Below are 12406 nucleotides of genomic sequence, written 5' to 3'. Positions count from 1 at the left end.
GTTCTATCCAATGTTTGTTCATTCTTCTCATTTCTGTCTCCATTTTTCGGCGTAATGTGTTCTTGGGTCTTTTTCTTTTCCTTTGGTCTTCAGGACTCCATCTTAGGGCTTGCCTTGTGGCGCAGTTGAGTGCTTTCCTCAATGTGTGTCCTATCCACTTCCAGCGCTTCTTCTTGATTTCTTCCTCCACTGGAATCTGGTTTGTTGTCTCCCACAATAGAATGTTGCTGATAGTGTCTGGTCGACGGGTCCGAAGTATCTTGCGTAGACAACTGTTAATAAACACCTGTATCTCGTGGATGATGGCTTTCGTAGTTCTCCACGTCTCCGCCCCATACAGTAGGACTATCTAAACATTTGTATCGAAAATTCTGATCTTTGTGTTGGTTGACAATTGTTTTGACTTCCAGATGTTCTTTAGTTGTAAATATACTGCTTCTGTTTTGCTGATCCTCGCCCTCATATCTGCATCAGATCCACTGTGTTCATCAATGATGCTGCCCAGATATGTAAAGGTTTTCACATCCTTATACGTAGATTTAAGTAATATATAGTTTGATAGCCACTGTACTTCAGTAATAAACTTACCAGAACAGTAGTTATATTTTATGAACGCCCTAAAAAACTGTTTGATATTATTTGCACCAAATTTATTATTTATTTAAAAAAACTATATTCCTTATCCAGTTCTTTTTATAAAAAAAGCTCTATTGTAATCCTTTTTGTTTTTTCAAATATTGTAGGATTACTATGTGCTTTCTTAAATGCTTTAGTATAATTCAATGATAGGAGGTAACACCCGGCTCACACGTCCTCGTTGTGCCTCCTGGATCATGAGATTGTTTCTATGTACTAACGTGAATGGTAACACGGGTGGTGGAGATCGGCCTAATCAATCACTCTACCTTTATCCACAAATGATTACGAAAGCTACAAAAAATCATTGCATAATTATTGTTGGTTCAAAAAGAAAGAAAGAATGAGTCTGCTCAAAAAATAAAAGAAAGAAAGAATGATGTAATGGTTCTGTGTAGGCAATGCAAAAACAGATATTGAGCCTCGGTCGTTGTGCTGTGCTTCGATGTAGCATTCCTCTCCAGAAGGGCTTACTAGGCTTCAACATGTTCTTATTGCTAGAAATATAATTCAGTGATAATGAGTCAACTGAATTCAAATGTGTTAGATTGAAAATGATAAATCGTAACTGATAACGTTCTTGATTACTAACTTTAAGCTTTTCACCAGTAAATAGTAAGACTTTCACACTTTACTTTTTAATTCTCTTCTTATTTTCCATGAAGGTTCATTATGAGAAACTTATTTTTCTTCTCACAATTGTTGAGATATTTTTATTCGGATTGTTTTTATATTTTTATTTACAATTCAATGAGATTTTTCTGTTTTTGTTTTATTAAGTAATTGTTTAAAATGTTTGTTCCCACGATCTATTTCAGTAGGTATGTGTGACACATGTAATTAAATGATTATGTTATTGTTATTGTGTATTGTGTTATTGTTTGATAAAATCAAGAATGTGTGGAAAAAAGGTTTTAGTCACAGAGTTTAATTGAAACTGTAGTAATACTATTAATCAAAAAAGTGACGCCCACACAGTTATAAAATAGAAGTTCAATGTATGATACTTAACTGGCAAAAACTTCAAACAATTAATTTATCTTTAAAAATGATAGGTTCTTAGATGCAAGTGATCTACAGAATTGAAGGAAGAGATGCTTTTCCACAAATCCAACTCTATATTACACTGCTGAATAGGGGAGAATGTAATTGAAATATTTTTAAATACATATTGATGAATGTTGTGATTTTACGAAGCGCACCTACTCCATGAAACATACAAGAGAATCTTGTTTGTGGGCGTTGACTGGCCGTAGGACGTCTCGTATTTGGTTACACCAATTAGCTAGATATATGCTTGACTACAGACAGATGAACGATTAACGAGAGACTGATAAAACAGTTTAGCAAGCAGATTTCAGAATATTTAATTTTAAAACTCCTCACATTGATAGATTCCTTGACATAGTGGATTTGGCATATGAATTTTTTTTAACTACTTAGATTGAATTTTTTGCGAGTTACGAATATCTGTGTTTGCAATCTACGAAGACTACGTTGGAATATTCTGTTAGTATTTCAATAAAAATCCAACACTTGTCCTATCATGATAAAATATAATAATGCTCAAGTGATGTTTATAGAACAGAACATTGTGAATCCCTTCCTTTCAAAGTTTTGGGGTTAGTGTGAAAAACGATGTCTAGACAAGTCAATGACCATTCAGTCATAATTTTCACATTGCACAAAAAGCCGTTAGGGTTTTAAGTATATATCTGTTGTCTGATTTTATCTCGTAAAAAACATTCTTGAATTCCTTACATCAAATGCATTGATCGTCCGTTATGTACTATCGTTAAAACACATTGGAGTAATCTCATTTTATCGGTTATCACATAAGTTCTGTTATAGGCTGGTATCGTATACACGGCTACTAAAAGTCATAAAACCGTGAAAGTGTAATTTTATGACTTTAAAACTAGTATATATCAATATCATTCGTTAGTAGAAAAAGAATTTGGCAAGATAATAAAATAGAAAACATTTGGATAATTATACTCTCACTAAATGCTATCTAAACGCTATAGTGGAATAAGTTACAAAGTAGAAGTTAAAAAAATGACTAAAAGCAATTCATTGTTTTATAGGAGGTGGCTTTTTCTTTAGATCACATTTGTGCACACCATCTACACATTTGAAAAACTCATTTTTCCCTCTTTCAAGATATGCACATTAATTAATTAGTCTGTTGGTTTGATAATATCAGAATCCTAGTTCATTTAAAAAAAATTTATTCCAAATGACAGAAATCATCTAAAAAAAAATGAAAATTCATTCAAGCATATTGAATCTTTTGAACAATTTGTTCGTCGTTAAACTTAAATTTCTTGCGATATCAATCAACCATCTACATAATTTAAACATCATTTTCTTAAACTAGAAAAATGATGTTTAAATAAGCGTAAAATAAATATTCGGATGTATCTTAACAACAAAATCTTTAATATTTCATGTAAGTAAGAATAAAATGTTTCATTCTTCTTCATAGGTGGAGCCATATACTCTTGATTTAACCATAGCAATTATAATGTTCAAAGCCAGATACTCTCCAATAAGGTATATGTTAAGTGTCTGAAGGTAGTCGATGGAAATGCTGAATGTGCACATATGTCATCTAGCTTTACAGTTTGAAATGTAACCATTGAATTATTTAGGCAGTGGTTAATCTTCTCTAGGACTAAAATATCTGAAAATTGATTCATCATTCGCAAAAAAGCAGTAGATTCCTGATAAGAAAAGTCATATATATCAAATTAATATAGCTAGTTTCCAACATACTCTAAAACTACTTTTGAAATTGCTATTACTTTGACCCTAACATCGTTTAAAACATTAACATTAGAATCATTTGAAGGGGTTATTTACAATATAGTTATTGTTTGGCTGTTGGAAACAGGGAGGTTCAGCTTTCATTTTTGCTTTAAAGATATCATTACATTCATTGATTATGTGTAGTGTTGACAAGACATAAATTCATTAAAAATCGCTTTTAGTAAAACAAAAAAAATCTTACCTGCACTGAAAAATTGATTATAATGATCTTTTTTATTGAATATTAAATATAAATAATCCATTGGAATTGAACTGATAAAATCTAATATAAACCATGATTTTAAATAATGACGTGCTATTTCTTTAGGATTTAAAATAATTTCATCAGCATAATCATTTGTGACAATACCTGTAAACAATTTAATAAGGAAAATTATTTATGTATACCATATGTACACATACATGTATTGAATAGATATATAGAGAAAAACAAAAAACCGAATGATTAGTTCATTATTTTGTAAATGAAAAGATATCAATCGGAATTGAGATAAAATTTCTAATGAAAAACGCCATCTCAGTAATTGTAGGTCAAAAGAAACTAATTACCAAAACTATTTGTTTGATTGAATAATACTGATCAGTAATTTTCATAGTTGAAATCATGAGTCAATTGAAGCTAGACCACCACGGAAAACCTGGTAGCACTGCTCGACGGCCGTTTCGTCCTATTATTGGACTCCTCAGCAGTGCACATCCACGATCCCGCCTCGCGAGCGAGATTCGAACCCAGGGCCCTACCAGGGCCGTCCAGTGCTTTCAGGTTTTTATGATGGTCTAGGTTCAATTGACTCATGATTTCAACTATGAAAATACTGAAATCTCCACAAAACCCCTTCTGACTGATCAGTAACTCATTTATTCTGTCATAGGTTACAAAATTCAGTTTTTTTTATATTGTGATAGATAAAATCGATTACATAGTATACTATACACTTTTGAAAATGTAAAGCGTATGCTCTGACAAACCTACTAGTTCACAGAATTATGTAGTTAACATTACCATCCTCCCCACCGTTCGGTCAAGTAAATTTTTATTTGATGAGTACTGATATAACTAAAGATAAAACATACAAAGAAATAATGAAAACTTTCAACGAAAGAAGTGTCTTTATAACCTTTTTTTCACTTTTTAACTATCTATATTTCTATCAACTTAGAATTCTGTTAAACTGTTGAAGGAAAGACTTACAATCAAATTGATAAAGAAGAGAAGAAGTTACATTTATAGATTACGATAAAATTTGTACTTTTACATTCTGATAATAAATAATAATCAGTTAGGTGTTCGTTTATTAGTTCTCTCATTTTATACTTATATTAAGTTCATAAGTTCAAATCTATAATCATAAAAGAAATTTCTATAATTTGACATATTACATTCAATATGTGCATTCGGTTTATTTCTACCAAAGGTAGTATAGACTTGACTTATTTATAAATAAATTATTGTGTTGTTTTAAAATAATGTTGTATGAATGTATATGTCATATTTTATTAAAATCAGATAATAAAATAAAGGGCGACATAGCGGTTGGTAATCAACTTTTGTTGTACTTTGGAGATGTTCAGATAAACGTAGTTATAATTTAACCTCAATCATTCACTTAATTAATCAGTTACTTCATCATCTGTATTACTATGTTCAGTTGGTAGTTATTTGATACAATTCGGTATTAATTACATACTTTTAATATCGTACAAAATCAATAGAAAGATTAAACAATTTTACCTGATACATAACCTTGTATTTTGGAAAATTTTGTTAATTTAAACTAATGTAATTAAAAGTTGTTGATAGGGAATCTGGTTTTAGTTTCTTTGAGTAAATAAATTGTTGAATTCATGAGTCGATCTAAGCTAGACCACCATTGAGAACCGGGAAGCACTGGACAGCCGTTTCTTCAAGCGGTCTAAAGGTTAAGCGTTCGCGCGAGAGACCAATTGTCCTGGGTTTGAGTTTTGCGTAAAGGATCGTGGGTGTGCACTGCTGAGCAGTTACGTACTATGATGAAACGACCGTCGAGTGTTTCCAGGTTTTCAATAGTGGTCTATCTGAGGTCGACTCGTGAACTCAACAATTAAAATTACCGCGATCTCCGCAAATCCTCTTTCTGACAAATAAATTTTACCAAATGTATCGTTAATAGGTCAGATCGATGAAATTTGAACAAAGGTAGAAGCTGAAATTCCTAATGTAGTGACTACTAAAGAAAGGTTTGAAATAGTTGTGGTGAATGGTCAAGAAGTTAACAGTTGATAATGACGATATTATATTTTCTTTGAATCAGTTTGTTATCTAAGAGTTCTACAAAGTTCTGACACTTCGTTTGTTAGTTAACTAACATAACTTATATTCAATGTATGTTGTTATACATTCTTGTGATACATTCAAAATCTATATCTTACTTTTCGCTAAGAATATAGATAGGTGCTTTTAAACTATTATCTAACGAACGTTAATAGAGCTAAGCAAAACAAATCTGTTAAACTCCTAGACAATGAACTTACCAGTTCGAAATTTTACAGCTATATCGGCAATAAATACAACATCAGATATAGAGTTAAATATAATCCAATGTATACTGAGATCATCGTTGAAAAATGATATGGCTACCGGCAAAATAATTAAATTTGCAATCAGTAACATGAGCATTAGTAAATCCCAATAAAACCTGTTGAACAAAGAAGAAAAATACAAAGTTAATAGTTAGACGTGATTGGATGTGTATTTAGTTTTATCGAAAACCATGAGCAATAATATATGATCTTTGTTTCACTAGTATGACATTTCAAATTTATGGACTTAGTTTTCGTCTTGTCTTGTAAATGTCGTCTTCTAAATGTCAGCTGTCAATCATTATATCGATACTAAATATTTGAAGGTTTAGTATGTTGATCCCGTATTGTCTTTAGATCACTGTAACCGATATTATGGTACAGTGATTATGTGATCATCTCGTAACCTTCAGGTTTCACTTTCAGATTATCAGTGATCATGATAGAGACTTCCTTATCCGTGATAAATGGCAAATCAGTGCAAATTATTATGAACTCATTTCGAAAACTACCTTTCAGTTAAACTATTTCTCACTAAATACGTGACAAATAGATGATATCGTGATTATGATACTCATCTAAGACAAAGATGAAGGCTGAAAGCACATATAGCGGATGTTTAACCCTACATTTCTAAAATTGGTTATAATTTATCCTCATAAATTCATATGGACCTACTATTGGATAAAGCACATTATTTTCCACACTTCACTAATTTTCAGAATATTCAGCAAAATATTATTTCAATTTCATTGAAATCATAAACTGATCAACGTTAATCTAACATTGAATACGTGGAAGAACTGGACGGCCATTTCTTCCTAGCATATGACTCCTTAGCAATGATTATTTACGACCCCACATGTGGGATTCAACCCCAAGACCTTCAGTCTCTCTTACGAACGCTTCAACTTCAGACCATTGAGCTGGCACACAACGGTTTTAATATCAAGCTTTTACCTATCTATTATGTCACTGACCATTCCCTGTTTTCTTTGGTGAGTAACTGTTATCATCAATGGTCTTCGTAATTTTGAAATAAAGAAACCACCGAGCTTGTTTCAAAGGAAGAAATCACATGGAATACTTCTTGTGAAATAGTTTTGTTTGATGAACTGTAAAACCGATTGGAGTAAGCTTTCATGCAAATTAGGAACGTTGTCATGCATTCGGTCGACAACATTTTTGAGTCAAAACAAAATACTTTAAAATCTCTGATTTTATAATGTCTCAACAGCAGACGATGTGTAAAAAAGATGTCCTTTTTTTAAAGATATGGAATAGTGAAAATCTTTGTGAATTGTTTTCAGTTATTTAAATGTAATGGGCGAACATTAGGCTTTATAAATAATCTGCTTTGTGATACAAAAAATGTGATACTACAAATTTTTCCACTTGAAACCCATGATGATTTGGATTAGCAGCAGACTGGCAAGAAAAACAATAGCTCATGAATACATCAAATAATTTTGATGCTGACATGTGAACTAATCGGAGTTAATTCCTCTCGAGTTATCATCTTCGTGCTTGAGGATAATTTATAGCAACTATCCAACAACCAATTTCGACTATGGTTAATTTTGGTTAAGCCTTTTTATTAACTTATTTAACAGACGATGTTATTGGAACAGTTACAAGTCGTATATTTCTTTGTACTGTTATGATCACTAAAGCATATGACCGACTCTAGCTAAAATGTTGATTATTTAAATATCACTCGATGATTCGTCTTCCTCCCCATATATGTATGTATTCAAATCCTATTATTAGCTTTCACTTTGCCTTGCTGCTCCATTTTGCAACTTGACTAAAGATTTACCTGTATGATTGCTCGCATATACTTATTCATCTCTCTGCGCCAAATTCACTCGATGTGCTTATGACTTTAAGGTCTGCGCTATCCGCTAATAAACTGTAGTTGTTGCTTCTTATTCCCTTCTGATTTCCAACACCGTTGGGATTTATATTATAACGGTTATCACGGTGAACAATCACCAAAGCAAAGCCACTAAAAGGTCATTACGTTTAAATCTATATCTCTTGTTGGTAAATCTATGTTTCAAGCAATTAGTCCCCTTGATAAATTTCGATAATGCAATGAGAAGACGAAGTTTATGAGAATTATGTGATATATTTGCGCAATACATTTCGAAAAATGTGATCAAACATATACTTGTCAAGACACTTTTATATGAAAATTAGAAGGTCAACTAGACAGGTTAAAGGTAAGCCGTAACAAAGAAAGAAAATAAATAAATACACAAAAACAATGTGATAACCACTCTGTATAATAAATTAGTATTACCCGGTAGGTTAAGGGTTAGAACAAATTATTCTTGAACACACAAAGGGGGCTTCAGTTTTCGTATGGCCAAGGCTTCAATAAACCTTAGTATACGTCCTTGAAGGCCTTTGTACAAATGCTGACTTGATGTCAACCTTATGACCAGTTTCAACCAACGAAATCTATGTTTATTAACCACATATTTATGGTCATTATTGAACATTTTGCTATTTAAAATATTAGGTTTTTTATGACTCATCTTGCGTTTTGTTGTTACTATCAGTGTCGTTATAACTATAATGGTGATTACGGTCCTGTAAGAAACTCATAATACGAAGTGATTGTTCTGGCAAACCATTAAAGGGATGTTTATTGATATTGTTTGAGTAAATTCCGTATAAACAATACTATATTTTGCTGAATAAAAACATTCCATAAATGATTTTATGGCTATACCCGTGCAACGAACAAAAATTCCATCTTCAAAGCAATTTAATAAGCAACAAAATTACGAGAAATAAATTAGTAAGACTTTTGAGGTTAAATATTTATCTGTGAACGTTTAAATGATCTTAAAATAGAAAAGCATCAAAGTAATAATGGCCAATTCCAAGCAATTGAAAGTTCATCAATAATGTAGAATCTTAGAAAATCAACAAGGTTATTTAAAATAAATAAAAGACCGAGTATTGGAAATTGATTTTATTTGCTGAACAAAATTCCTTTTATCTGTCTTACACCTTACGTTATTGTAGACGTTTATGTGAAGCTAGTAATTAAAACCCTATATACATAATGTATTTAAGATACTTTCCGAACTCCAAAAAGCTTATTACACAAACGTAACGGATGAAATGAATTTGTTGTCTAGAATTGAGAAAAATTCAAATGCAACGAAGAAAGATACAACCTGATAAACTTTCCATTAACCAGAGTATTCTTGCTTTATGAAATCTTTATGAACATTTAACGCATCAAATGGGAGAAATCATCCCCTCACATATAATGTTAGTGAAGATAAGAATATTCAGGATAACACTGACCGATAGAAAAGAATCATCACATTTTACTTTGTCATTTATGATTATTGTCTTGAAAAAAATAAGTAATCAAGAATGCCTTACTAAACTGATACAGAACAGTTACGCTTTTTATGCAAATTAAAGAGAGCGATGGGCTGCTTTGATGTATATTAGTTGTTAACTGTACACTGACGTGAATAGGAAAAAAAACATGAGACACTATGTTCTCTGAAATCGTGATATAACCGTAAACATCTAAAATCAAATCAAAAACTTTACCGATAAATATAAGCTTTATTTAATACAAACACTGATATTAGAAGTTCTACGACTGATAAACTCATAGTAAAGTACATAAGGAATGCATGTGGTAGTACCTTCCATGTAAAATAATTGGACGTGTTTTAATTTATCACAGCACTGGAAATCGATCGCTTTCCATGTAAAGGCTCTATATTCCCATAACAGCAGTAATAGATTACGTTTTCGAGTTAAGATGAGGAATTTTTTCAATAAATATCAGCTAGTCATGAAATTTATAATCTCACTTACGTAAGTACAATCAACTAGTTTATTACTTCATATGCACAACACATATTTAATAAAACATTACTTGCGATGTGCATTCAAAAAACTACTTTAATACTAAAAGCCTACAAAAATCTAGAAATTCTGTTCATCAGTAACTGGAATAAGACCACATTGAAAATATACAATTTGAGTCATTCATTAATAATACTCTCATATTATTTCATAGTTTATTTGTAACTAGATACTAATAATTTTGCTATAAGTTCAAAGTTAAGAAAAGATTATTGTTAAATTGTCATAACTACCATAAATACATTGAAGAAATTCCATATAATATAAACTATACCCAATTCTTTTTGATGAATACGCTAATGATAAAATTGGTGTTCGTCAAGGATTTAGTATAATTACATAAAACTCCTGTTGTGGTTATTTACGCATGACTAGTTTCGTAACATTCTGTTCAAATATTCATCATTTAAAAAAGGCATCAAAAATCATACTAAATGTTTAGTGAGGATTAAAATGTTTCACCAGTTTCTCATAGCATAGAATAATGCATATTTACGGTTGAAAACTAAGGTGGGATTTCAAGAGAAAACCACTTAAAACTGACATATATTATCGGTCATCTGAAAAAGTTTGCTTTATTGTTACTGTACGACCTACAGGCATTTTCATAACATGATACTTATTAAGCACTATGCTTAAAATACGTCAGTGTTCTTTATCATTACTATCATTATTATAGAAATGAACCTTTCCGAAAAAAAATGTATATGATAAAGTGAATTTTATTGAACGCATTTATGCAGGACAGTAGTTTAAAAACTTTTAGTCAATGGTCTAGTTATCGATAATCGAGTCAGAAGAAAAGTTTCTTTTCTACAATTATTCTTTACTTTTACTAATGCAAGAATTCATCTTAACAAACTGTGAAATAAGCAAAGATGGATAGTGACTAGCAGTGGAATCCAGAAAGCGCGTTTCGTCCTATTTGGGGCTCGTCACATGGATTTACCTGCATCTCAGAGTTGATGTTCACTCTGAGACTCGGATTCAGTACCGTTTGCTTCAAACACCATGGCGTTATCAGCTACTGAGTCCTGATAGCCACTTGTTCGTGCATTGGGACAAAATTTAAATTCACTTAGTATTGTTTGTTTAAATCTTCCCAGCTGACGAGTCCTAAATAGGACGAAAAGAGCGTCCTCGTTTCCCATTGTTGGCCACTATCCATCTTTGTTTATAACGCCTTTGAATTAAGGCTATATCGAGGAATTACGCACAATATGCATATATGCCAATAAGAGACTAACCGGTTGCAATCCTAACCATCAATGGGAAGATTCAAACAAACAATACTAAATGAAACTGTGAAATATTTATATCTAATTAAGAAGTATCTATTTAAAGCTTACAAGTGTCTTCATTTTTTTGTCTCTTCAACCCTATAACATATATTTTCTTTTTCATCTACTGTCACTATTAATATTGTATCTAAGGATAAGGATTGAAGATTACAACACTATATCAATATACTTCATAAACGAGATCAAAAATGATTTTACCATCATTAAATGTTTAATTATTGGATTGATATTTATGTTAACTGACTTTATATTTCATTTTCTTCAGTTGTGTTTATGCTTGTTTATTTTTTTTGGTTATATATTTATGTATCCTAATTTATTTGTTTATGATATGTCTATGATAATAAAAAAATTGTTTTTGAAATCATGTTCGATATATATTGGATTATTAAGACATTTTAATGTTTACTTTTAATGGACATTACGTGACAGATTTTATTGGATTTTAATTTTCATCCCCCTTATTTTATTTAAGTATCACTATATGAATTGAATTATCATAAAATAAGCTTTAAAAGAAAGGTATTTACTTTCATGGTTTATTATTAGTTCACATTTACTTAGTATATAATGCAATATGTTAAACTGAGGATATTTTCAAAAAGTAACTAAATCAGAGTTTCATTAAGGAAGTTTATTGACAGTACTGAATAATGGTTACATAATCTTGTGAATGAGCTTAAATTTGAAACATAAACTAATCTAGCATGGTAAGCAGAGATGGATAGTGGCTAGCAGTGGAATCCAGAAAGAGTGTTTCGTCCTATTGGGGACTCGTCACCTGGATGTACCTGCATCTCAGAATGGATGTTCACTCTGGGACTCGAACCCAGTACCCTCGCTTCAAACGCCATCGCGTTATCCACTCGGCCACTGAGTCCTGATAGCCACTTGCTTGTGCGATGGGGTGAAGTTTGAATTCACTTAGTATTGTGTGTTTGGATCTTCCCATCGATGTGTTTAGGACTGCAACTGGTCAGTCTCTAATTGGCATATGTGCATACTGTGCGTATTGCCTCGATATACCTTAATTCACAAGCATGGTAAGCAGAGATGTATAGTGGCTAGCAGTGGAATCCAGGACGCGCGTTTCGTCCTATTTGGGACTCGTCAGCTGGATGTACCTGCATCTCAGAGTTGATGTTCACTCTGGGACTCGAACCCAGTAC

General features: G+C 31.8%; 1 protein-coding gene across 1 annotated transcript in view; it reads right to left on the bottom strand.

Annotated features, from left to right (window-relative positions):
- Positions 1-12406, bottom strand: part of Smp_212410 (hypothetical protein) — a gene marked incomplete at both ends in the record, with an annotated part of 82052 nt that overhangs the window by 31687 nt on the left and 37959 nt on the right. Inside the window, 2 exons of the mRNA XM_018794464.1 lie at positions 3650-3817; positions 5980-6143. Coding sequence (XP_018647037.1) covers positions 3650-3817; positions 5980-6143 — 332 coding nt within the window. The remainder of the gene's footprint in view (positions 1-3649; positions 3818-5979; positions 6144-12406) is intronic.

The sequence above is a fragment of the Schistosoma mansoni genome (genome assembly GCF_000237925.1).
Source record: "Schistosoma mansoni, WGS project CABG00000000 data, supercontig 0184, strain Puerto Rico, whole genome shotgun sequence".
Taxonomy (NCBI): Eukaryota; Metazoa; Platyhelminthes; class Trematoda; order Strigeidida; family Schistosomatidae; genus Schistosoma; species Schistosoma mansoni.
This window is presented reverse-complemented; position numbering and strand designations above follow the sequence as displayed.